The sequence below is a fragment of the Crocodylus siamensis genome, chromosome 1 (assembly GCF_052110815.1).
Source record: "Crocodylus siamensis isolate JL-2025a chromosome 1, ASM5211081v1, whole genome shotgun sequence".
NCBI classification, from domain to species: Eukaryota; Metazoa; Chordata; order Crocodylia; family Crocodylidae; genus Crocodylus; species Crocodylus siamensis.
This window is the reverse complement of record NC_143395.1, coordinates 11,228,187-11,255,787: the sequence shown is the minus strand read 5'-3', so window position 1 is coordinate 11,255,787 and position 27,601 is coordinate 11,228,187. Positions and strand designations below refer to the sequence as shown.

The 27,601-nt window shown below is 46.2% G+C and overlaps 1 protein-coding gene and 1 long non-coding RNA gene across 10 annotated transcripts in view; one reads left to right on the top strand and one right to left on the bottom strand.

The window, feature by feature from the left end:
* KLHL29 (kelch like family member 29) overlaps positions 1-27,601 on the top strand; it is a 578,088-nt gene that overhangs the window by 540,067 nt on the left and 10,420 nt on the right. For all 9 annotated transcript variants that reach the window (XR_016439874.1, XM_090031549.1, XM_090031531.1 and 6 more), the window contains 2 exons: positions 4,598-4,791; positions 15,566-15,710. Coding sequence is in view for 8 of the 9 variants with exons in the window: in XM_090031549.1 (XP_089887675.1) it covers positions 4,598-4,791; positions 15,566-15,710 (339 nt within the window). In the remaining variant the exon portion in view is untranslated. The remainder of the gene's footprint in view (positions 1-4,597; positions 4,792-15,565; positions 15,711-27,601) is intronic.
* On the bottom strand, positions 22,177-24,751 carry LOC149872583 (uncharacterized). Its single transcript, XR_016439899.1, has 3 exons — positions 24,392-24,751; positions 23,775-23,861; positions 22,177-23,316 (listed from the first exon to the last, which is right to left on the bottom strand). It is a non-coding gene; the product is annotated as an uncharacterized LOC149872583 (long non-coding RNA).

Sequence of the window (27,601 nt, the reverse complement as noted above, 5' to 3'; positions counted from 1 at the left end):
ATGTGTGTTGCGGGGGGGGGGGGACACTTTAATTTGAGTGGCTCTGAGAGCCACCCTAACTAAAGTACCCACTGCATCATGTATATTCAGCGTCCCATGGCAGGGACACTGTAACTAAAGCTCATTCAATGACCTTTAGTTAAAGCGCCCCCACTGTCATTTTGAAGTGTGGGGACACTGATACAAGTGACGCTTAGGCTGTGCTGGATTGAGCTTTCTAATTAGCACGTGTTGGAGCAGACGTCTGGCACGTGTGTAAGTGTCCAGATGCTGAATGAGATGAATGAGGTGAGAGAGAGATCAGGTCCACGAGTCAAAGCTGGAGAACGACCGTGTAGGGACAAGCCCGGGCGCCCCAGGCGAAGCAGAAACAGTAACTTCCAGTTTACACCACATTCACAGTTGTGAATGCGTAGCTGCCATCAGCAGCCACTTTTCTCATCGTTCCCGTCCGCCCCACCACCAACCACTTCCAAGGCAGTTGTACCTATCAGTCTGCTTCCTTCCCCCCACCCACGTCATGCTACCGCTGGAGGATAAGCAGGCTTAATTTTAAAAGTAGTCTGCGGAGTACTGACCGTGTTGTCTTCTATATTTGGAAAGCATCTAGCATGTTTAAAGCATCGTAGGAATATCACTGATACCCGTATCAGAGTTTCCAAAGTGCACAGTGTTGAAGTGATGTCCTGGCACTTAGTATTTGTGAAATGACAGGGCGAGACTGCGAAGGACGGGGTTGTAATAGCCAAGCTGAGAGGAAATTCAGGCATGCGTGATGTTTGAAGAAACATAGCTGCATCGACGGTGTAGAAGGCTGCAGTATAGGTAGTCTATAGATTTACAGACAAAGGAGATGAACAACAACAACACTGAGGTTACTGATATCGTAAAATAAAGTATCTTCCATGAATTTGGCAGGCCCAAGACCTTGGCTAGAAATAGACACTAGACTCACAAGGTTTAGGTAAGCCTGTCCCAGAGAAAGCTGTTATCTAGCCTAGATACAGGGGGCTTTGAGGTAGTACTGGTTTGGTAGGAGTGCTATACACATTTCTGCAGAAAGAAAAACCTTTGGTTAGATTAGATTCAGGTCCCACTAAGTATTCATTTGCGGCTGCTAAAACCAGACTCAAATATGAGTTTTGGGTGGAGGCAAGAGACCAAAGAAGGTATCTGAGGCCACGTCTTTTAATTGTGAACGTGATAGCAGAAGATGGAGGCAAGAGGATGGAGAGTAAGAATGGAAATAGTAAGAGCAGAGAGGTAGGAAGTGAACTGGCTGGGATTATTCTCTACGTAAGAAAATTGCACCAAGTCAACGGTTTTTAAACCAATTTAGATAATCTGGTACAAACCTGGGTGTGAACACACGAGGAGTCAAGTGAAACCAAAACAATTTACTGTGTGGAAAACGTGCCTTTCAGGGAGAGACTAAAGAAGCTTAAGCTACTTAGTTTATCCAAGGAAAGCTTAAGAGGTTGCTTTATTATGTTCTACAAAAATATACATGGGGAGAGATATGTGATAGTAGACGACTCTTGTAATCTAACAGAAAAAGGCTTGTGATCCAGGGGTAGGAAGCTGAGGGTGGATAAATTGAGATTAGCAACAAGGCACATATTTTTACAGTGAAGGTAATTTGGCACTAGAAGAACCTAGTCACGGCTGTTGTAGATCCTCTATCACTTGAAGGCGTTCAAGACCAGATTTCTTTCTAAAAGCTATGCTAAAATTCAACGCACTGTATGGGCAGAAAACATCAAGTAAGCATAATGCATAATACATAGGAGGTTGTGGTACTAGGACATACTGGATCTTTCTATGCTTAATTTCCATGAGTCCATGGAGACAAAGATGACTTCCAGTATGGCAAATGGGGGTTTGGAGTAGACTAACATCACTCTTTTGTTGAAATCGGTCCACCTTTAGACGAGTCCGCGTGCATAGAGGTTCTGGGCCACAGGTAGAGCCAACACCAGATAGCAATGCTACTTCTTACTCGTTCAGAGAAGGGTCTTGACACTGAAGGATGCTTGAAACTGGGACAAGAGCATTTGATTTAAGCAGCACTATTTGCACCTCTATGCGGTAGATTTGCAGCCTTCGGCTTTGCAGACAAAGTGAAACTATTTAGTCATTTCTGGTTCCCTGTGGCAGTCAGAGGGAGATTAATTCCTTCACTCGCTCATGCAGCAAATAAACAGAGAACAGTGGAAGTCGGTGAAAAAAATGATGGGTGACCCAGAATGGTGGTAGTGAGATTTACCATCCCTTTTAGTGCGAGACTCGCTGCCACATGCACACCCCTGCTGCGCCCACCAAACCCCACCTACAGAACATCTGGGTGGCATAATCCGCCTGTATTTTGATAAACTATTACACGGGAGAACTGGCAAGCAGTTGACTACAATCTGTGTCCCTCTCGAGCAGCCTACCACCAAGGAAGGCATGAGCACGCCTACTCACCTTCACGGGTTGATATGCCATTCAGATGCACTGGCCGCAAACATCATCAGAGATTGAAGTCCAGTAGTGACACTAAATCACTGTGGGCTTTGTTAGAAAACATATATTGGATGACAACTCTCAATTGTATCCCAGAAGCTGATAGATTAGAAGGGCGAGTTAGATCAGTTCCAGTCTAATAACTGTATTCCTTTGACTGTTAATCATTTTTTATTATAAAATGACAGATGTTGACAGATAAATTACCAAAGCTTGACTTATTGGGGGATGCTTGTTGGTTAAGTGTGTCCCAAGAGCAATGTACCAAACTGTTTATATTACATGATTTTTCCCCATATCAATATTAGGATGAGAGTGAGAATTGCCACGAGTCTTGCATACAAATAGGAGGCACATCTTGCTTTGTGCCTTGCGCTGTTAGTTTAGAAATGAGTAATCCAATTCAGATTTGTAATCTTATTTTTGGCCTCAAAGTGTAAAGTGGGCCCAATATATGATTGTGCCCATTTATATATTCCTGAAACCACATTGTTTAATTTCTTCTGTCTGAAGTTAATTCTCAGTAAAGAATCTAGAGCGGTGGTTTCCAGCCTGTGGTCCGCAGACTCCTGGGGGTCTGCAGACTATGTCTAAGGGGCTCCATGAAAGATAACTATGATTAATCAAAAGTATGTGAATACCCACACTTACAATGCAAAGGGGTCTGCACCTCCATTCAGAATGTTTTAAGGGTCTGCAAATGAAAAAAAGGTTGAAAACCACTGATTTAAAGTATACAAAAATCACTAGAAAATACATTTCTCCCTGCTCTTTCTAAGGAACTTATCCCATTTTAGCTGGCTAAAATTTGCTTCCATTTTGTTTCTTCCATTTCTGCTTTCCATTTATCAACACCTCTCAGCTATATCTACTGACATTTTTTAAGGCAGATGAAGTCGGGTATATTAAGTACGTTATTTTATGTCCCTTGCCTTGTATCCTTTATTTTGTCCCACTTTTGGATTTTGGCAAGTGGGAAACTTTACAAATGATGTCTCTCACAAGATACGTTCATTTCAGAAGGGATTTGAGGGCCCGAGTTCAGGAATCCTCGAGTGTTGGAATAGTGATAGATTTCATCCTAATCTCAGGAGACAAAGCTCTGAGCGGCTGATGAGGGCTTGCATCCTTTTAATCCCCCATTGTGAATAATCATTACTCAGGTAACTATTACTTGCCTGAGTGCAATATTACCTGGAAACATTGAAACCTAAAAACCATATCATTTTTTGACTGTCTCCAAGACTCATTTTACAGGAGCTATTTGGATCACTGCCACATTATCTTAAAAAATAAATGCCTGTACTTATGACATTGTTGAAAATGAATCTTCACCCACAGTTTATTAACTGCACATCCTCACGGTCAATGGCTTAATTAAATCCGATACTGATGACCTGAAAACTAATTTAGTGCTTTAATGCATATTTTTTTCTGTTGTGCTGTGTGTCAGATGTGGATGCAATGGGGAAATCTAACTCCAGCAGCAAACCCCCCATTACCTTTGGCTACCTCCTCCATTGAAGTGCAGTAGCTTGGTCCACACAATGAAAACTGAATGAAGGGACGTGCAACCTGTGCACTGATGACTAATTGACTTCAGTAAAAGGAGCTATCGCATTGCATTATGTTTGATGATGAGATGAGTTTCGCAAGCTAAACAATTTAAGAACATTAATAGTTGCCTGCCTACGGTTGCTATTGGATATCACTGTGCTGATACGCGAGAAGAATTTCACTGTATTCTAATTAATAGAAATTAATTAGTGGAAGTTTCCTTGACAAAGGTGTCCTGAGTTTCTTTAGCTCACACTATAATTAACTTTGAGAGGTATATGAAGAAAACAGATCTATTTTTCTTCATTTCTCTATTACTATCTGCTTTAAAGGATTGAAAGAGGCATTCATTACATGATTTGCCAACTGTTGACTCGTGGTGTTAGAAGATACATTGACACATCTGTTTTATCTGTCTGTCTAACTGCCTATTATATCTCAGTCTGTTTTATCTGTTTGTCTATCTGTCTGTCATGCACTTACAGTTCACCCAGCTTGGTATTATCTGGGCTTGTTCTTATCACTTTTGTCTTAGGTATGACACGATCACCAATCAGTGGGAGACAATAGCTCCTCTGCCAAAGGCCGTGCATTCTGCAGCTGCTACCGTCTGCGGTGGTAAGGTCTATGTGTTTGGTGGGGTGAACGAAGCCGGCCGTGCTGCTGGGGTCTTGCAGTCCTATGTCCCTCAGACAAATTCATGGAGTTTTATAGAGTCTCCTATGATAGGTAAGTGATCCGTATTACAGTTAAGTAACTAAAGTATATAAATGCCTATACTAGAGGTATGTTTAAATGCCCATGTTGAAAAGAAATAAACCAAGGGGTCTGAATGAAAATGTGTCAGATAAGAGGCTGGGGGAAGATGTAAGAGACTGGCAGCAATATGTAGCATATTATACTGGAAGTGCCGTTGGCAGGATCCGTTACTCAGGATGGTCGTCATGCAGTATTGCTCTTGGTTATTAGCTAAGAACGGTGATTTCAAGGTGGGTGAGATGGAAAAACAAGTGAGAAGTGGATACTCCATAAAATAGACCAGACATTCATAATCTGCATTGAGACTTTTTTGGAGTATCAGCCGTTTCTTGTGCTTAAGACCATACTATTCAGTTAACAGAATATTGTTAATGTTACTAAGATGCCGCTTCTCCTGCTGGCAAGACAGTCTTTTTTACAGGGATTTACCAGTGTCATTCAATGGAATTCACCCTTCCCATAGGAAGTCACCAACAAGAGAAGCTAAACTATTAAGAAGCCAGTGCCCAGGAGCAAGCATGATACTTTCCAGAACAAACAGAGAGACAGGGGCAAATTTTCAAAAGCACCTAAGTGACTTTGTACTCTCGGGCCCATTGTCAAAAGTGCTGGAGATCCTGAAGAGCTTTAGCCATAATGACTGAAAATAGGATTTGGCTCCTGAATCTCTTGGGCACTTCTGAAAATTTAAACCACAATCCCTTGCCCAAAGACTCTGTAATCTCAATATGAGCTACGGTGCAGTAAGAACAGATAACACAGGCTGTAGAGTACAGCGCATTCAGCACACAGGGTTCAGGTTAGGCCCAAGCACATCTGGATGGCTAAAATAAGCTGTCCCTCTTACTTCTGGTGTGATTCTGCTCTTCACGCCTCCTGGAAGAATCAAGCCTTAGGGAATCAGTACGCACTGTATATGAGATGCTATGGGACAAACTATGGCGACATAGCATTGGTGGGCACAAACCGTGACACCACCACTGCTGTGCAGTAGCAACGAACAGAAACAACCCAGGCAGTGCCGAGACTGTGCGGAAATGACCCACATGGCGCTGGGATGGCTTTAGCAAGTACTAAATGACTGCGCAATAACAACTGCACAGTTGGGCGCAGGTGTAGACGCGCCCAGCTATAACATCCATGCTCACCTCTTCCCTTGTAAAGATTGTCTTTTCCGGGGCTGCTCTTTGTGTCCAGCCTAACATAACATGACATCCATACGATGTAGCATGAAGCGCCCAGCGGGAGGGCGTTAACCAGCCGCAGTCATGTTTATGTATTACAGCAGAGCAAACAAACCTATTTCTTGGCTTTCTCCATCGTATGGGCACGACTGCTGCTGTTCCTGTAATCTGCTGAGTGACAGCATGAGGTTTTCCTGTACTCAGAGCATACCACAAAAATGAATGTATTATGCAAAGTGGTATCCGTCGTCCTTATGAAAACAGTACAAATGCCACAGGAGCTATGAATTTATTCCCTGGGCTCATTATACTGTCTAGTACGTGTCAAGGCCATGCATTTTGGGAAAAATGATCTTACCCCATCCAGAGATGGGTGCATTTCAAATATATTGTGTCATTTCCTCACAAAAATACTTCAAAGCTATTCATTGGGTTGGGGGGAAGGTATTGGTGCTTTCTCAGTGTAAAGGTCATTAATTTCTCCATTGGTGTGCAACGTTTTGGCGGTGGAACACACCATGCGATGGAGTTGTGTAGGGCTTATGCTGGGAAATAAATAATGTCAATTTATTGCAAATGTATGGAGTAATTTAGCACAAAAATGGAAAAAAAAAAACCAGAGGATGCTTGTGATACTTAACCAGAGGGCCCTGAGACCTTTGAACGTGCACTTTATTTGTGCAACTGGAAAGAACAAAATGGCAGTCCAGATTCAATAACAACCGTAAAGCAAACCAAACGAAACCCAGAAGGCAAGACCAGGAAACCTTTTTATAAAATAGAAATGAAATGATCTCCAAGAGAGATCACTGTCTTCCATTTGAGCCTTGGCCAACACTAATGAACGAAGCCTCAGGCGGTCACTGTGAGGTAAGTAAACTGAGGCAAAGAACTACCACTTTGTTTCTCGGGGCACACAAGAGGCATACGGATGCTGTTGATCCCGGACAAGATGATGGCCTCTTGAAATGTGTGAAGTGTGCTCAAATACATCGCTGTGCAGCCGCTCTTGAGTGCAAACAAGATGAACCCTGTAAATGGATTAGCAGCACTCATTTAAAACCTATCTGCTGTTTTAAGAAAGAGCATACAGGAAGGCTTGTGGTAGCTCAGACAAAATAAGTCTGTCACATACCAGGAAGTCTGGTGCCAATATGGGTTTAAAGAGGAGGTTGAAAGCAGTTTTAGCGCTAGTGAAACAAGCCAGAAACGACTTTGCCATAGACCAGCCAGAGTGAGAGTCCTCCCAGGCAGCGCCGCTCTCTTCCCCTTGGGTTTCTTCTGGAATAAGTCCCTGTCTTCTCGGCTAAACCCGCTGCTAAGGGTACCAGTGGGAACGCAGATGCCTGTGCATGGGGAACGGGTGGACCCGTGATTCCTCACACACGTCACAGGAGTCACAACGTGGCCGTGAGGCAGGAATAGCTTTTAATGACTGCAGACCCGGAAATCGGCTCTGAAGAGTCAATAGAGTCTCTCAGTACCTTAATGGTGTTGATTGGAAGGAGCCTATAGTCTCACATCCCACTGGTCCATAGCCCATGGCAGCTCTGCTGCTGTTTAGTAAAAGTTTTACTGCCACTAAGCGAACAAAGCATTCCTGTTTGTGGTGCCTGTGTTTTTGTCTCTTGTTACACAGCTCTTAAAAGCACTGCAGAAAATGTATTTCATGCACAACCTCCTAAGGCTTGTCTCATTTAACGAGACGGCTGCAGACATGCTGAAGTCAGTGATTGTAAGCAAGCGTAATTATCTTGTCACTTTGTGTTTTAGTTCACTTTGTGCCTAACGCTGGGGCGCTAAAATATACCTTTTATGGTATATCAAATAACCGGTTGCCTGCATTAACTGAATTATAAGTTTTGATCAGCGTTTCTGAATTGGTTTTCCATTTGCAGGTGCCCATGCAAGAGTTTTTATTCATCACCATAGTGAAATTTCAAAATATCTAGAGGTGTCATGGGGATATGCAGAGCAGGGATCCCTGAATGTTTCTCTCAATCCAGGTTAAATCCAGTATATTATACAATGCCCCACACTGGTTTCATTCGCTTCTCCTTCATCTTCACCTCACATCATCGTGAGAGGCTAGGTGCATTTTATTTCCTGTTAAGTGCCCACCATCAGCTTTCCAGCCCCCCTCACTGATGGAGACCTTCCTTCAAGGGCAAGTAGGTCTCCACCTGGCTGCACAAGCTCTCCCCAAATGGGGGTGGAGAAGGGTCTCCCCAGGCTGTGTACTACCAAGACCTTCCCAATGCCAGCTCTTCTGCCCAGACAGGTAGGCACTGGCGGGAAGGGAGGGAAGAGGCAGGGACGCCAGGCAGTGTAGCAGCAGACCAGCCTCCTCTTGCAGCGTGCTGCTGCAGCACAGGAGGGAAAGCGAGGGGGCTACGCCGTCTTATGTCTCCTCTGTGTGCCTGAAAGTGCTTGTGGCGGCAGGGACATTGTAATGGCTGTCTAGCTGCTGCCTTGCCAGACCTCTGGAGCGACCTCCAGAGCAGCCGGTGCCCGAGGGAGCAGTCCCTGCCTCAGACGGGCCAGTCTTGGCATCTGCAGTCAGGCCTATCAAACCAGGCTTTTTACCTGCTCCTGTAGCACACTTATGGGCAGGTCTGATGGAAGGACATTGGGGAAGGACACGCATGATCATTCTTTGCTTGCATACATGTTCAGCTGTCTCCTTTTTACACACACAGTTCTTGGATTGAGCTCCCTTCATTAGCAGCCCCTGCCTCCCTACCCCCTGCCCTCGCACACGCATGTGTACCCACACCCCGTCCTGTCCATTCTCCTGCTGCACCTTCCTGCATTAGCACTTGACGTTTTGCCAGGAAGGATTGGGCGCCTCCCTTTTGCTAGAAGAGAAGCTTAAATTCTCCATGTGTGGCTTCCAGAAGCTATCCCTGGCAGCAAGGGACGTATGCAAGTCCATATAGCTCCTCCGTGTTGTGACTTGGTGGACATTTTTGTCTGGGCGAAGGCAGCGATGCACTGTTAAAATGCTTTCAGAAAGGTCAGAGAAGGAAAGGCTTTGGGGACCTTAAGGGCATGCCAGCTTATAATTTCAATTTGTCTCTGCCTCTCTCAAGAGGGTCTCAGGTATACAGGGTTGTGTCATTCACCCTTGGGCCTCAGAAAGGGCAGACAGGCCACTAACTAGAGGCATTTGCATGTAAGCTGAAGATGCATTTGGCATCCTTCACTCCCGCAGCGGGTATCAGTGCGTCCTGGAATATGCTGAGACAGTGCCTGGTAAAGAGGAATTCAGATCCCGGGGAAAGATCTAAGGCCAGGTCTCCGAGGCCTCCATCACCACTTCTTACAAATGCCTGAGAGAACGAACTGGCTAATTATGTGCCCAAACTAAGTGCTCGGTCACAGCGCCACGGCTGTAAAGAACACTTTGAGGACAAGCTTAACCAGGTCGTTACAGGTCTGCTTCAGGACGCTGCGGCTTTATTTCAGCTCATTTTGCTTAAAAGGAGGGATTTTTAGTTTAAACATTGAAAACCAGCAACGTGAAAGGCGGGGGCACAGAGTAGGCAGCCTGCTCCATCCTTTGTCTGTGCCAGATTGTTCCCTACAGCTCATTTTCTGACTTGTCCAGCTTAGAGTTAAGTATCCCGGGCAGTGGGTCTTCTACAGCTGCTCGGAAAACTGTTCTGGCTCTCGGAATATTTTTCCCTAGCGTCAGATCTAAACTTACCTGGTTTTTTTTCACTTCACCAACTTCCTCTAGCTCTACTCCATGGGCTCATCTCCTTCCTTGATGTGTACCTCCTTCAGCTATGTATTAGACACCCTACATAGCAGAGTCATGAACGCTTCAGGCCTTCTGTTCATGCCTCAGCAGTTGGTCCTGCCTGAGGTTTCCACCCTGTTTTCTTGCCCTCCTCTGCATCTCCTCAAGCTCATCAATATGTTCCTGATTAAAGCCGTGTCAAGAATTGAACCAAGTGTTCTAGGTGTGGCCTCGTGCTTCTGGAAGAAATATAAGAATAATTTCCTGCATGCAGGAAAGCCTCCGCAGAATACTGCAACTGAAGGCAGAGGTCACTGGGGCCTCTTGATGAATGTTCATTTAAGTGCCTCTGATGCAGGGCTGGCCCACAAGTTTTTGGGGCCCCCTGCAAGATATAGTTTTGGAGCCCCCGACCCATCGGAAAATGAAAATTGCTGTTAATGGCAACATAAACTCACTGAAATAAAATAGTCGGGGCTGGGCTGCACCCACGTGGGCTGCACTGTGGGAGGTGGAGGGTGGGGGCAGCATGGGTTGGGGATGCCTGGCTTCCCTCCCCAGGACCGGGGCCAGGGCAGGAGCGGAGTTGGAAACTCCTCCCCCACTCAGCCGGGAAGGGGCTCCCTGCCTCCATCGAGCCTTTTAAACATGGTGCAGGGGGCAGGCGGGGCACGGCCCCTTGGCTGTGGGGCCCCGTGAGGCTACAGGTTGCATAGGACAGGACGGGCCGGCCCTGTTCTGGTGTATTTCCTGCCTGCTGAATTTATAGACTAAAACAACCTACTGTATGACATTCTATGATTGTGCATGAGAGAAAGAGCAGGTGCCCAACATCTATTTGGTTTCCATGAGCATAGAGTGTCTCTTATCGTCAGGTCACTCTCTCCCATCCTCCTCCTTTGTCAGTGCACTGAACATAGAGGTGAAGTGGGCATGGGCCTGGCAGTGGTATACATTATCCTTCTTTCATCTTCCTTCCTTGTTCCCTGGAGCGCACTGGCTTCAAGATGCTGTGACAGCACCTTGCCATATGGCTGAAATCAGAGAACTGGCTGCTAATTACGGTATCCACAGTCCAGCCCTCACACGGTATATTAAGAATCAGGCTCCAGGCTCCTAAAGGCATCTGATCCCATTACTGTGTGTTACATTGCTACACCAGGCCTGAGCACATCTCTCTGAGGTATGCAGGGAGAGGTGGAGCATATTTGGTTTCTATTAACTACTTTGCTCTTTTCCAAGCCATTCCACCAGGCTCTTGCTATGTGCCTCATCAAGAATGCAGAGGACACGTTAGTAGGAGTAAGAGCTGAGCAGTCACATGTGTGGCCTGCCAGCTTCGCTCTGGAAAAATGTTTTGACTGGTGCAGTTTCAATAAACTGTTGACAATAGGAACTCTTCCTGCCATTCATTTCAATACCATTTTGGGCCCTGACCGAGCTTTGCTTTGGAATGTAATGCAGGATCCTCAAGCAGCTGCCAGGAGCAAGGCCGGCATGCACCAGCTCAGCATTATTTAACTATTCAGTTTGCTGATGTGAGGCTGTAGCCCTGAGCTATGACAGAGGTAGCATATTGTTGTTATTAGGTTACGGTTGCAGGCCTCTGTTGGGCTAGATTTCCTAGCCACCCAAGAAGTCCACGCCCCATTGTGGCATGGCTCTTTGTTAGCCAGAAATAATTCACCGAGCCCAAATTCCATTTTCTAAATAGCAGCAATAGAAGGGAATGTTACCCAGTGTGGCCTTTAATGCTGAAAAATACAGCTTGCCCTGACTTTTTGTGCTAGATTTCTCATCCTACCTCTCCTCTGCTTTCAAAGCCTCAGCTGACTTGCTGTCAAAGCTGCATTTGGAGTATTGGACAGTCCTTAATTTAGATTATCCAGCAAGAGGAAGGTTAAAGTGTCCCAAAGGTAATGCTGAAGGAGTTTTTAGGAAAAAGAGGTCATTTTCTTTTCCCTCCCTTTCCACACTCCTCTCTCTCCTTATATAGACCCAGTAGCCATTCCTGACAGCAAGTATTCTGGGTTTGTTCCACAGTCAAAACATCTGGGCAAGAGCATGAACACACAGTGGCGATAGGTAGGGGGTGCACGGGTTTGCATGTGCACCCCCTGAGAGTGCTTAAGCACCCCCTGACAGGCCACACTCGCTGCTTAGGCGACAGGCAGGGGGGTCAGGTAAGAGTGCCAGCCGGGGAGTGGGAACCACCCCCCACCCATTGGTGAGATTGGCCCTGGGGGACCCCCCACCCTACACGTCGGTGAGATTGGCTGTGAGTTGCTGACCGGTCACTGGGGGGGCACGTGCCCCCCCGACTAATGTGGCACCAGTCACCCACGTGAACCCAACTGGTGTCCTCACCAAAACCCATAGTTTCATTGGGGTATTTATCAGTAACCTGCTAGTGACAAAACGTAGGGTCTGTGGAGTTTTTAAACAAGGTTCTCAAACCTAAGAAAGGAAAAACTGCACAAGGGAAGTAAAATTGATGTCACCTCGTTGAAGTGAAAACTGAGGATTGATGATGTTCATCCCTTAGGAAAGCCCTAATGGGAAATCCAGCAGTGAAGTATAGGGGGAGACTGCAGGTCTGGAGATGGACCAGGGGCTCCTGTGAGTATTTACTGCATTCACAGAAAAGGTGCTGATTTCTATCTTTTCAAACCTCTGTCTCTGGGGCAGTTCCCCTAAGTCCTTGTGGAGTATATTCTTGCTGTGGCTTTCTCCCTTCCTGATAGCACCAGCCGTTATATCTCCCTCTCAAACATACTTCATACTTTATTAAGAAAGTGTGACCAAAACAAAAAGCAACAAATGACAATGAATGTGTGAAACCATGAACATAGTGATGAGTCCAAATTGATTGTCTCTAGAAACCAGCCTGCCTGATTATTAAAAAAAAAAGGAAAAAAGAAAAAAACTGTCACTATTAAAATAGGCAAGGTGGTTTTCTTCTCTTCCTTTGATAAAAATGAATCTGAAGGCAAGGATTCAACCTCTTGAGAAATTATTGCTTCTGCCTTGAGGAAGCCCAGAATAATTTCCCCGAGAGCTTTGAGAATTAAATTCTGAGTTCTTTTCTGTGGAGTGGGTGTACCCAACTGCAGAATATCATTAATCAGAAGGAAAAAAACCCTGAAAAAGTATAATAATTAAATATGGAAGCTTCCCAGTGAGGGCCTTCCTGGGAAAAAACCCCACAAAGTTGATTTTAAGAGAGATGAGATAAGAGCTATTAGAACAGGAAAATCTTTGAGCTGTATAATAGTGGCTTAGTGCAGATGAGAAGAAGCTGAACACTCGTTTTCTTGTTTTTTCTAATCCTAAAGATTAAGGAAATTTCGTCAGGATCCACTGGTGAAGACCTTTGTCAAATATGTATTGATACTTAGTGTAGCAGGAGACTGGCCTTTCGCAGTAACTTGTTTTAACCATTTTAATACTTTCTACCTTCCTCGTCACCCCACCCTTACGTCCCCAAACAGCATGGAACTGTGTTGACTCTCCGTGGCTGCTTAACAACATTGGGATTTTAAGATCTGCAGCACAGTCCGCTCCCATCAGCGAGCTAATTCAATCACTGCTAGCAGTAGGAAGTAGATATGCCTGCTGCTGGAGAGACAGACACAAGTTTCAAGTGTTTGCTGGTAATAAAGGATCATTAAAATTTAGGCTTCTTTGGTTCATGTTCAAGTCCTGTGTATGGTGGTTTCATAGCTTTGCATCCCTTCTCCTTCCACACATCCACACAGACTAGGAACAGAAATTACACATAAACCAGTAGAAGTGATCAGAAAGCAGTTAAAATCTGTAACACAACAGAAGGTCAATGCACATAAACTGCTTTCAAAATGGCTGAAACCAGCTTAAGATAAACTTGGATGCACGTAGTATCAGACTTAATTGATTTAGGTTAAATTGGTTTATTGAACTTCTGTTTCAGAGCCCCTCCAGATTCAAATTAACTCATAGTCCCCCATCTCTCGCAGGGTGGGTGGGCTAGCCTTGGCCCAAGCTGTCTTCTCCAACCGAGCAGGGAGGCATGCTCTGGCACCCCCTTGCTTCTGGCCTGGGCCACATGGGCCACTGCAGGCAGGCGGCTGCATTTTCAGAATCAAAAGTGAATGTCTGTTCACTTGCTTATCAGTTCAATCTGCACAGTTTAGACTAAACAGCAAAGACTGAATTAATTCAGCCTCGGGGTTTTTAACTGTCTATACTTAGCCACAGTCCCCTTCTCATCTTAGCTTCACTTCTGCAGCTGTGGTCATGTTTTCTCCTCCTGTTTCTGTACATTTCCTCCCTTTCTTCCCCTCTTTTCTTCTCCTTGCCTGATGCATCACTCACGCATTCCCTCACGACCACAAAATCTCTCTCTTGTCCTTCCCCACCTGCCCGTTCCTTCCCCCACCTTGGCAGCCTCTCTTCTCTCTTGCCCTGCTGCATTTGGTTGCCAGCAGGAGGGGTGCAATACCAGACAGAGTCTGGTATCCAGCCTTACCACACTCCAGTGCTGGGGAAAACAATTGCAAAGCAATTCCCACTCATTCTCTGCAGCCCTGGGCTCCCATACACTTAGCCACTCTGTAGGGGTGGTCCATATGCTGTCTGATTATACAAGGAAACGATGAGAATTTAGAGCATGCTCAAATGCCAGTTGAGTCTTCTGAGAACTTAGTTGCCAAGCTAACAAACCCGTACTGAGTCTGTACAAGCTGAGATTTTTCAGAAGCTTAAAGCCTGGTAGGATTTGGGCAGGTGTTCACAGCAGTGGCAAAAGGTCTGTCCTAGGGAATGGCCCAAAAATGTCCAAGTCCTGGAGTCTAGGCATGGAGACATGGGAGCTGCTCAGAAATACAACTGTACATGTTTAACACGGGCAAAACAACGTGTTTTTTCTCCATTCCCAGAAACTGCTCAAATGTCACAACCAAAATCTCTAACAATCTACCAGGTGCAAATAGATGCCTGGTATGGGATACTTCACCGAAACGATTAAGTATACGATAAGCATTTGTACCTGCCTGCCATATTGTGTAATGGGTCTAAGGGACAAGGCCGCTAGCTCACTTGCACTTATATTGTAATTTCATGGCTAACTCTAGTAGAGATCTTACAGTAACTCTGCAGTTAACGCAGTGATGTGAACAGCATCCCTGGAAGGTGACAGCACTCCAGCGACGACGTTAGGGACTCGGTGCATCTGAAATGCTGAGAGTGCACAGCTCCAGTTGAAGTAAATGGCAGCTGCAGATACTTAGCATCCCAAAAATTAAGCTTTAGGTGTAGTAGAGAGAAAACTTAGGCCTCAGAAAATATGCTTGGATCTGTGGGGACCTGCCCACAAGTAAAAGTGGGATATACAAAAGAAGCTATTTTTGAATATTGTTAAGTGGCTCTCTGTGCTCCAGGAGCCTTCTGCACTGAGCTGCTGCTCAGAAATGAAGAGTGAGTTAAAATTTTGCAGCAATTCAAAACTCTGCAACAACTTGACACATTAATTTCAGATATAAGAGCAGAGCTTTCACTGTGGCTCCATTAGGCTTCAGAGAGGATAATTGTACTTCAGCAGTTTAGAAGGGAGGTGTGTACCGGGGAACGAAGGGCTGATGAACTTTAAAAGTGCCTTTGAGAACTTTAGGAAGAAAGAACAAAAAACAGAAACAAAGGGATGTCCTCGTTTTTCTTTCCCTAGCCTTGGAGGTTTAGAGAAACGTGACTCATCTGTAAATAAGTGGAATGTATAAATAAAAAACAGATGCCAAACCTGAGCCTAGAAACTGATCTCCGTGTTGCTTTCCATTGACAGATAACAAATACGCTCCTGCAGTCACTCTCAATGGGTTCATCTTTATTCTTGGAGGAGCTTATGCAAGAGCAACCACCATCTATGACCCAGAGAAAGGCAATATTAAAGCAGGTCCCAACATGAACCACTCCAGGCAGTTCTGCAGGTGAGAAAAACCATTAAGATTGAATTACCAGTGCCTCTGAGTTTTCTACTGAAAATAAACTTGTTATCAGAGAAAGGGGGCAGGGGGAAGAAGGGAGATGGGAGATACATACAGTATGTTTTTGCCTCATCTTTTTCCTGTATGTTTAGGGGTGGAACGTTTTCCAGGGTGTGCTTGTGGGAGTCTCTCTTTAATGCCTTTGTGCATGACATTGTCACTTGTCCCTTAATATTAAAGTGCCATAGTTCACAGTGGCCAGCTGGGAGTGGCAGGACTTTGGGATAGGCTCCCCACCTTACCTTTGCCTGCAGGGATTTTTTTGCCTCAGTTGTCAAACGAAGATTGGAAGTTTTTAAGGTCGAGTTAGGCAAACATTTGTCGGGGACACCTTTAGGTAGGGATGATCCTGCCCTGAGTAGGGGGGTTGAATTAGATGTCCACCTGAGGTCTGTTCTGACCACCTCTTCCCCCGGCTCTATGATAAAGCTCACATTACATGAGCCTGCTGGAAGGTGAAATGGGAATGAACTAGTCAAGGATTTCTTTGAGCACTAACTTTAAACTACTGCTCGCTCTCTGGCTCAGTGCTCATGTCTGTGGTCCTGGCCCAGGTATACACACGTTGTAATCACCTTGAAAAAGAAAATGCTATGTGCTGGCAGAGCTCTGCTGGCATTTCTAAAGCATTACATTCAAAATGAGAGAGACCAAGACTGACCCTTCTGCGGCTTAGCTCAACATAAAATCACCCGTTGTAGCACCGGGCAGCTGCACCTCTCTGGGATCGCTGCAGTGGGTGCACCTCAATCGCATGAAAACAGACACAGTAACAGAGACTCGGCCTAGCCAAGGGGTTGTATTTTTTTCTCTGTTTTGACTAGACAGTACCAGTGAGCCCCAGTGAAAATCAGGATCCTATTGCAATAGGCATTGTACAGATCTTTATGTTTTTTTGTGACTGTCTGTGCCCTAAACAACTTGCAGGCTGAGTGACTGACAAAGGGTGCAGGAGAAAAGAGAAGTGATGCAACTTGTTCGCGAGTTGATGGCACAGCCATAACCAGGGCCGGGTTTCCAGCACGCTGATCCTGTCTCTTAGTCCCCACATCACGCTGGGTCTTCACAAGCACCCGTTTTCTCCCTCAGCAAGCCCTGCTTTATTTTGGTTTATTTTATTGTGAATAAGAAAACTTTTGAAAAACATGTCAGTCCCCGTATTTTTTTTTTTCCATTGAAAGAGTGCCCTCTTTTGGCTGCCGGACTGAATTTTGTCTGCAGCAAAGAGTGGGAAGAAAACAGACCAGCTCCCAGCCGACACCACTGTCCTTTCTGCTCCTGTGCTAATTACCGATTTCCATTGTTGCTCCATACTAACAAGAGTGAAATTGAATTGAGGAGACCCCCACTGTGTTCAGACAGGAGTTAATGATATTTTTTTCTCTGAAGATTGTAAACCAGAAATAAAGGGTATGATGTAGTTGATATAATTGTTACAGACAATTCAGAATCACAGAACCTTGATGCTTATGGATTAAAGTTCCAACTAGTAAAGCCAAAGATGGGAGCTGGCAAACATGTATTGCAGACCGTCCAGGCCCACTTGAGAACAGGACTAACTGCTTCTTAATTATTTGTCCATATTCTATTGGAAGACAAACTCTGCTAACAGGGATGATTTGCAGCTCGGGGAGGTTTCATGTAGACAGTAAGAAAGCGTTGTTGCATTTCTCAAAATAATAGATATAAAGTTTGTCACAGAAAGTCCTGCACTCACTGCACTTAATCCTGTTCTGAGAGACCCAGAAGTTTATTGCTGACGAAAACTTCAGCGATTCTCCAGGTATCAGGGATCATGTTCCAACTGAGTTTGACTCAGTTCAACTTTGTTTAAAGAGAAGATGGCACCAGTCAGTAATGCGTGAACATACGACTTAGAGAGAGCCTACTTTTGCAAAGCTTAAAGCCGTTGTTGGCATAACGGCTTGGGAATCTAAATTTAAAGCATGGAGTGGAAATGAAAACTATGGTTTTTCAGGTGGGAAAAAGAGGAAATTAATAGCAATTAATTAGTTACAAATTAAAGTGCAGAGAGCTGATAAACGGTAGCTAAAGGATTCAAGGAAATAACTTGATTGGCCATCAATAAGAAGCCATTGTAAGTCTGTTGCTATTGGGAGAATTGTAAATAGTGCTATAGAAGGGTAGAAATTAGGGCTGTGCCAAGCTTTGGTCCTTGATTCAATTGGGCAGAAATTTGGCCTGATTTGGTGGCCGAATCTCCAAATCTGAATCAAATCAGGAGACCCTTTAATCTCTCTGAATCCAAGTGGAACCCTCCAAGTTGATTCAGAGAGATTCAGAAAGATTCGGTGATTCGTACATAGGCACAGCTTTAAATGCATTTTCTACATACCTCAAGGTACCAGGCGGCTCGTGAATGCTGCGATGGTGGGGTGTATAGAGCATCCCATGGGAACACAGGGGGCTTCCCAGCGCGGTCGGCACCAGACCCAGAAGTGGACCAGAAGCACTTCCAGTCCACTTCTGGGTCCACTGGGGAGTGTGCTGGGAGCCCCCCCCCCCGACCCCCTCGGCTCAGCGACTGGTGCCTCACAGGACTGGGAGGGCACCTGGGGTCCCCCTGCAACCGATCGGAAATACTTTGGGCCCACTTCTGGGTTTGCTGCCAAGCACGCGGGACACTCCATCTGCCCCAGCATCACGAGCCATGCCTGGTACCGCGAGGTATGTAGAAAAAACATTTAAAGCTGTGTCTGTGGCCAAATCACTGATTCTCCGAATCAGCATCGAATCTTCAGATTCAGCCAAATCAAATCAGGGACAGTGATCCAAATCAACGAATCAAGTCACTGTCCCTGATCTGGGCCAAATCCAAATCCACACTGAATACGGCCCGTTTCGCACACCCCTAGTATAAATGCTAGTTGTTTCTCTTCTGTGTTTAAAAAGCATTGGGAGGACGTAGTCATTTCATGTGAGGCTGCGGATGGAACAAAGAATTTACCATCTGTGACAAAGGAGCATCTAAAGCAGCATCTGCTAAAATTAAACCTTTCAAAATCAAGCAGGCTGCATCTTAAAGGAACTTGCTGAATCAGTAATGTTAAAAATTAACAAATCTTGGAAACAGGGAAAATGCCAAAGAATTGGAAACAGTCAACATCATTCCAGTATTTAAAAACGCTGAAAAAAAGCACTATGCAAGATATAAGAGACCAGTTAGTCCTGTTTTACAACACAGTACAGTTAATGCTTTATCAACAAAGAATCAGAGACTAAAACTAGTAATATAGTTTTCTGAAAAATCTTGTCAAAAAGCTATTATCTTTTTTTAATAAGTTATGTGTCTGATTGACAAAAGCAAGTGTATACTTGGATTTCTCTTTGGATTTGACTTAGTACCATATAACATTGTGATTAAAAACCCCATATGTTACATAAAATTAAAAGGGCACATGTGAGACAGGTTTGATGTGGCTCACTGATTGGCTGGGCCCTACAAGGATTGGTTTTTGGTTCATAGCTAATCTGTATTTTTATCAACAATTTAGATAATATCTCTTTTCTGGTAAAAGTTGTCTGTGATATGAAGATCAGTGAGGGAGTAAATAATGAAGACAGGTTTCTATTACACAGTAGTTTGGATTTCCTAGTTAAATGGTCACAATCCAACAGGATGTGCTTTAGTACAATCCAATACAAGGTAACACACCTGAGACCAAGGAATTCAGGCAATATTTATAGGGCAGATGGGACTCATAGTTTCTAGGGTCGGAAGGGACCTGAGCAAATCATCGAGTTCGACCCCCTGCCATGGCAGGAAAGAGTACTGGGGTCAAATGACCCCAGCAAGGTGTTCATCCAGCCTCCTCTTAAACACCCCCAGGGTAGGAGCCAGCACCACTTCTCTTGGAAGTTGGTTCCAGATCCTAGCCACCCTGACCTGAAGTCGCGCCTCCTGATGTCTAGCCTAAATCTCCCCTCTGCCAGCTTGTGACCATTATTCCTGGTCACTCCTGGCAGTGCTCGGGGGAACAGGGACTTCCCCAGTGCCTGCTGATCCCCCCTGACTAGTTTGTAACAGGCCACTAGATCCCCCTCAGCCTTCTCTTGTGGAGGCCGAACAGGTTCAGGTCCCGTAGCCTCTCCTCGTAGGGCCTGCCCTGCTGCCCCCTGATCATGCAAGTGGCCTCCTCTGGACCCTCTCCACGCTGTCCACATCCCTCTTGAAGTGTGGCACCCAGACCTGTACGCAGTACTCCAGCTGTGGCCTGACCAGTGCCACGTAGAGGAAAAGGATCACCTCCTTGGACCTGCTCGAGATGCACCTGTGGATGCATGCCAAGGTGCAGTCGGCCTTCCTGACTGCATCCCCACATTGCCAGCCCATGTTCATCTTGGCATCCATGATGACTCCAAGATGCTTTTCTGCCTCTGCACTGACGAGAAGGGAGTTCCCCAGCCTGTAGGTATGGTGCCGGTTGTTCCTCCCCAGGTGCAGCACCTTGCACTTGTCAGTGTTGAATCCCATCCTATTCTCGTCCGCCCACCCCTGTAACCTGTCTAGGTCTGATTGCAGCCTATTCCTCCCTTCTAGCGTGCCCACATCCCCCCACATCTTAGTGTCATCTGTGAATTTGAACAGGGTGCTATTTACCCCCTCGTCCAAGTCGTTGATGAAGATGTTGAACAGCGCGGGCCCGAGGACCGAGCCCAGGGGGGACCCCACTGCCCACATCCCTCCAGGTCGAAAATGACCCGTGCACCACCACTCTCTGGGTGCGGCCCTCCAGCCAGTTGGCGACACATTTGACTCTGTGGGTATCGACACCACAGTCCCCCAGTTTCTTAATGAGAACGGGGTGAGAGGCAGTGTCGAAGGCCTTCCGAAAGTCCAGAAAGACTATGTCCACTGCTACCCTTGCATCTAAGGATTTGGTGACCTAGTCGTAGAAGGTCACCAGGTTGGTCTGACAGGACCTGCCTCTAATGAACCTGAGTTGGTTGCCCCTAAGCGTAATCTCCCTGCTGGCCCCTCGTGGACACGCACCACAATAATTCTCTCAAAAAGCTTATAATTCTCTCCAGGACTCTTGTCCTGGAAAGCAGTGACTTTTAAACAGTAGTGTGGCTTAAAGGGCCAGTGTGATCTATAAATATATAACAAGGTCATTGCAAGTTGTGATCTTGGCTCTGTATGCCACATTGGTAAGACCAATGGCTACTGTGTCAATTCTGATTTTTTACGTTTCAAAAAGGACATTAAAATACTGAAGAGAGTACAAAGGATAGCCACAAAAATGCTTCAGGGGGATAGTAAGCAAACCTTAGGATGTGAGATTTAAGGAGGGTATAAAAAAAAAAAGGCTGAGAGAGAACTTTTTAAACTGCTGTACAGAGGTGCTTACATATGGAAAAGATTCCTGTGAGTGGGGAACTTTTCAGCCTTGCAGGTGAAGGTGTAACAGGATCTAATAGTTAGAAGTCCACAGAGAGCACTAAGAGAAGACAAAACTCTCTAGCAGGGCAGGCAGTTAAATACTGGAACTGCTTCCTCAGGAGGGACGGTGAGCTTGCCACCACTTGGAAATCTTTCCCAAAGATAGATTTGAATCCTGGGGAATTTTCTCTGGGGAAATTCTATGTGCACATGTGGTCAGACAAGATGAGTGTAGTGACCCCTTCTGGCCACCATGTTATGACTCTTTGAGTGCATCTACACATGAATGCTAATACAACACAACAAACTCCAGTACAGTCCGTGCTGGAGTTTATTGCTCCTGTGCTGGAGTGTATTGCTCCTGGGCACAGCATTTACCTATGCGCCTGGGAATGCAGCATAGTGAGCCAGGGTAGCGCAGCCCCAACTGGCAGGAGCCCCAGGGTCAGCCTGCCAGCACAGGACTGCCCCAACTTGGCTCAGTGTACTACAGAGAGACTGGCTGGGGCACGAGGGTGCTTCAGGGTAGGGCTAGCTGGCAGGCAGCTCCTACACTGAAGCACATTTGTGTGCCAGCCAGCCCCATCAGCATCTACATGGATCACGGCAGAGTAAATAACTCTGAAGCAGGATAGTATTCATCTCAGGCAGCATTAACCTACAGCGGAGTGGAGTAGTTTATTCCAGATTAGTAGGTCTGCACGTGTAGAATGGTGATGCTTTACTGTGGAGCTAATTATCCTACTCCACAGTAAGCGTCTCATGTAGATGCACCCTGTAAGTTGCCCTGCGACCTATCCCACTCATTACTCCAGCTCACCACAAAAGTTTAAGGATAAGATATTATGAAGCAACAAATAGCTGCATGCTAATGAACTTCCTTTAATGCGAACGTTCACTTTATAGATCTCCACTAGCATTCATCGAACTAGCTTGTGCGATTGCCTTAACCATATAGCGTGAAAAGTTGCAGGCACAGAACACGTGGAAATTGTGACGGCCGATTAAAATGTTTTTAATGAAAATTTAAAATCAGTTGCTCAAGTCCCCAAATCATGATCACAAGCAGTTTAAGATGCTTTGGGGACAAAGCCTGGTCTCACAAGTCAGTGGGATTCTGTTCGTGACCTGGATTTAACCCTCTGAGGCAGCTTTTCAAAGGCACTAAGCGCAGTTGTGTCCCTGACATGCTGTGAAAGTCAGTGGGTGCTCGGTATAAAAGCGGCCTTTCTAACCCACCATATGGTTAGTACAGACAGTGTATTTCAGGTTCCCCAAACAGCATGGAAATGTGTCATGTTTGGCCTCCATGAAGGTGGCCTCATTTTTCAATGACTCAGGTATTTGAAGGGACTGGCCAGCTACAGTCATGGATGACAGCAACAGATGGGGACTAGGAGCTCTGCCGTGCTGGACACTTCCCCCAGGCTGCAAAAGCAGGTCTCCTCCTCCAGAGCTGTGAATTCCTCCCTGCTCCCTTTCCAGGATGCCCTTCAACATTTTTTCCCCTTCTCCCAGCAGAAAGAATACAGAATGTGCTCCTGTGTATGATTAAAAAGTCCATATTCCTGCCTGCTTCGAATCCAGGCAGTATGCAAAAAGGATGGTGCTACACGGCTTCTCCGCAGGCACGATGGTGCCAGGAATGATTCCAGAGAAGCTAATTTAGTACCAGCAATTCCCACGAGGCACCCACAAAGCAGTTCTCCCCCCATCCTTTGACAGTAGTAAGATTTGTTATTGGGCTCTGCTGAATGGAAACCTTTAATAAAACTTAGATTCAGGCTGAACAGCACAGCAAAAACAGGGCAGGTTGTGGAGTTGTTTTTCTTTTTAAATAAGCTCTTGAACAGCAAGCTCAATGACTTCGCTGCTTAACTAGTAGGTATTGCTAATGTTTGGCACTGGCCGTGAATCCCCAGCTGCTTCATTTCCTCCATATGAAGTTAGTGTAAACTTCAGGCAGGGAAATGGGCTAGAGCACAGCTTGTTTGGAGAGAAATTCCCAGGTGGCGCCTGTTATGGAGCATGGTTTCTTAATGGTTGCGCACAAGTGTAAAGGCTGGCCTTTTAGCATACAACGTCAATTCTCATTTTGCAGCTAGGAGATAATGTGATAGAAAGGAAGACGGTCTTCTAGGACACCTGGAAAAGAGTGTGCAGTGAGCAGTTGATTAGAATCACACCCTCAAACTAGTAATAAGCTGTCATACATATTGTACTTCACAACTGCAACAAAGTTTAAACAGTGCACTTCGGTGGTTATTGGGATACGTGGAAATTGTGACGGCCAATTCAAATGCTTTTAATGAAAATTTAAAATCAGTTGCTCAAGTCCCCAAATCACGATCACAAGAAGTTGCAGTTTAATATGCTTTGGGGACAAAGCCTGGTCTTACAAAAGTCAGTGGGATTCTGGGTTGAAATGTGACGGCTGTTCAACCATCTGTGATCAGTATTCAGTTTAAACTGCTTGTAAAATATATTTTGGTAGAACCTATGTATTTTCTTGCAAACAACATGCACTTCTTTTTCCCCGAAACCCGGATGCTTGAAATTGGAACATGCATTACATGCAAGGAAATACAGTAAAAGTTGCTTACTGGGGAAAGTGAAGTAAATGATGTACATGATCCACAGGGGGCAGAGCAATGAATAGGCTTGGCTCCCTTGCTGCTGCTACTCAGTTCCTGCAAAGAAAGGGGTTTTTTAATTGCATTCTGCCTTCCAAAAACAAGGTGTGCTTCTTATTCCAGGGGTGCTGCATGCAAAAAAATACGGTAAATCTAATTTTGCAAAGGCACTGACACTAAAAATGCAAATACAGGGTGCTGTGGTACCATCTTTAGTGACCACGAACTGCTTGGATCATGATTTTCTCTCTCATTTGAAAGCCAGTGTCTGTAGCCCAGGGAACCCTAATAAAATCTGGGGTAAACATTGACATTGCACCTTGAGCAATGCAACCTGGCTTCCAAACATCTGTGAATATGCATGGAGCTAGCTCCCTCAGCTGCCAAATTCATAAAAGGACTTTTGGAGATTGGCATCCACTAAGCTCCAGTCTCCACATGACATGGCAGGGGTTGGGGTTCCACTTCCATCGTGCAAAGCCTCAGGCAGGTTTTGTTTGCAAACTCCATTCAAACCAAAGCATGTGGGATGACAGCAGTTTCATCCCTACCACCAGCCACCAGGTCCCATGTACCCCTATACTTACCGAGCCCAGTTTGTGAGCATCTTTCTGCTGCCCTTGCTTTCTATAGTCAGACTTTTCTGAAACCTGAATTACAAGAAGAGAATTAATCCTCAGATAAATACAGAAAAGGGTTTTTTTTTTGCAGGAAATCTGTTTCTGTATATTTACATAATAATCCTTAATGGCCTTTCTTAAGAGCTGTTCCAGTTAACTCAGCGAGTGTGGACCCACATCCGTTCTCAGTATCTCCGTGTACTAAAAATGTTCTGAAACATTCAGTTGAACAGGAATCGAGGCACAAGAGCAACCTAATTTAGCCACTGAAAGAATCTTTTTATAGCCTCAAAAACTGCTAAAGAGATTTTTTTTCTCTCTCTCCAAATTTTGTGACTTTCCAGCCAAGATTGAATACTTAAGACTGAATGATGCTGAAAATACAAATGAGTCTCAAAATTATACCAACCTGTCATCACACCACCTGGTACTACCATCCTACCTGACCCCCCACAAACTGAGTAAAGTTGGGCTGCGTTGGTACTTGAATGGGCAACTTCAGAGCTAAACAAAGCCCATCTGCCATAGAAGGAGGCGAAACCAATTCAGTAGGTGACAATCTCTGCTGAGCGCACGGCCCATCACAAAGTTAGGGCATGCTGCCGCAGGATTTGTTCAGTCTCAGATGAGAAGTGAAAGGCCTATAGCAATCTGTGAGCGCATGGCTGTCATCACCACAGTCCCAGCCAAATTCCAGCGTGGGTATTTTGCCTAACGAGGCCCTGACTATGGAAAGCATCCAGCCTGTACGCTCTTGAACCAAGAGGGACTCAAGCATATGTTCAAGTGCTTCCCTGAAGTGGGACCAACATCCCCATCCTTCTGAACCTGCCGGAGGATAAAAAAAAGCCTTTGTTTCCTGTCCTAAACATTATGCAGTTTCAGCATCATGTTCTCAGTGGCAATGTCAGCATGGGATCTGGAAGAGAAGGACCGGAGGGGGGGGAAGAGGGTGTGATGAAATGCATGGGGCCTACACATCTCATTGACTGTGGTCCGGGTTGTGGCAGGTGAGCTTTACTATCCATGGTTTCATAGTTTCATAGTAGCTAGAGTCGGAAGGGACCTAGGTAGATCATCTAGTCCGACCCCCTGCCTTGGCAGGAAAGAGCACCGGGGTCAGATGACCCCGGCAAGGTGCTCATCTAACTTCCTTTTAAAAATCCCCAGGCTAGGAGCCTGCACCACTTCCCCTGGAAGCTGGTTCCAGGCCCTAGCCGCCCTGACTGTGAAGTAGCGCCTCCTAATATCTAATCTAAACTTACCCTCCGCCAGCTTGTGACCGTTATTCCTGGTCACTCCTGGCAGCGCACGGGGGAACAGGGACTCCCCCAATACCTGCTGATCCCCCCTGACCAGTTTGTAGCAGGCCACAAGGTCCCCCCTTAACCTTCTCTTGTGGAGGCTAAACAGGTTCAGGTCCCGTAGCCTCTCCTCATAAGGCCTGCCCTGCTGACCCCTGATCATACGAGTGGCCCTCCTCTGGACTCTTTCCATATCGTCCACGTCCCTCTTGAAGTGTGGCGCCCAGAACTGGACGCAGTACTCCAGCTGCGGCCTGACCAGTGCCACATAGAGGGGGAGGATCACCTCCCTGGACCTGCTTGAGATGCATCTGTGGATGCATGACAGGGTACGGTTGGCCTTCTTGACTGCCTCCCCACACTGCCGGCCCATGTTCATCGTGGAGTCAATGACGACTCCAAGATCCTTTTCCGTCTCCGTGCTGGCAAGAGGGGAGTTCCCCAACCTGTAAGTGTGGTGCCGGTTCTTCCTCCTCATGTGCAACACCTTGCACTTATCAGTGTTAAACCCCATCCTATTCTCATCCGCCCACCGTTGCAACCTGTCAAGGTCAGCTTGTAGCCTATTGCACCCTTCTAGTGCACCCACATCCCCCCACATCTTAGTGTCATCAGCAAACTTGAACAGGGTGCTTTCTACCCCGTCATCCAAGTCACTGATGAAGATGTTGAACAGTGCGGGCCCGAGGACCGAGCCCTGGGGGACCCCACTGCCCACGTCCTTCCAGGTCGAGAAGAACCCATCCACTACCACCCTCTGGGTGCGGCCCTCCAACCAGTTGGCGACCCATTTGACTGTGTGGGCATCGACACCACAGTCTCCCAGCTTTTTGATGAGGACAGGGTGAGAGACAATGTCAAAAGCCTTCCGGAAGTCCAGAAAGACTACATCCACAGCAACCCCTGCGTCTAATGATTTGGTGACCTGATCGTAAAAGGCCACCAGGTTGGTCTGACAAGAGCTGCCACTGATGAACCCATGTTGGTTGCCCCTGAGCATGCATTCCCCCGCAAGGCCCTCCTGGATGTGTGCCAGGAGAATTTTTTCAAAGAGCTTACCCGGGATTGAGGTAAGACTAACTGGCCTGTAATTTCCCGGGTCCTCTTTTTTTCCCTTTTTGAAGATAGGGACCATATTGGCCCTCTTCCAGTCCTCCGGCACCTCGCCAGAGCACCACGAGTGCTCATAGAGCCGCGCCAGGGGTCCCGCAATGACCTCGGCCAGTTCCTGTAGAACCCTAGGGTGAAGATCGTCCGGACCAGCGGACTTGAACACGTCCAGCCTCTCCAGAAGTACCCTAACTAACTCCTCGCTAACCCCTGGCCCAGGCGTGTCTCTCCCGGGGCCCGAGGCGGGCCCAGCAGGGAGGTGGCTGAACTGGTCCCTACTTAGGAAGACAGAGGCAAAGAAATCGTTAAATATGTTAGCTTTGTCATCTGGCGTGATGACTAAGTTGCCTATCGTGTCCTGCAGGGGCCCCACATTACCCGGGACCCTCTTTTTACCCCCTATGTATTTGAAGAAGGACTTCTTATTGTCCTTAATCCGGGAAGCTAGTCCTATCTCCATCTCTGCCTTGGCCCTCCTGACTGCCCCCCTACATCCTCGGGCGACTGTAACATAGTCCTTCTTGGTGATGACCCCATCTCTCCATTGGGTATATGCCTCCGTTTTAGCAAGGAGACATTCCCGGATGCTCTTAGTGAGCCATGGGGGTTTATGTGCCCTCCTGCTCCCTTTGACCCTTGTTGGGATTACCTCCCTTTGGGCATGGAGGATCGTCTCCTTAAGGAGCAACCACTCACCTTCAACATCTGATTCCCTTCCCCTCTGGGTCCTCAGCGCTTCCCCAACAATCCTCCTTAGCTTGTT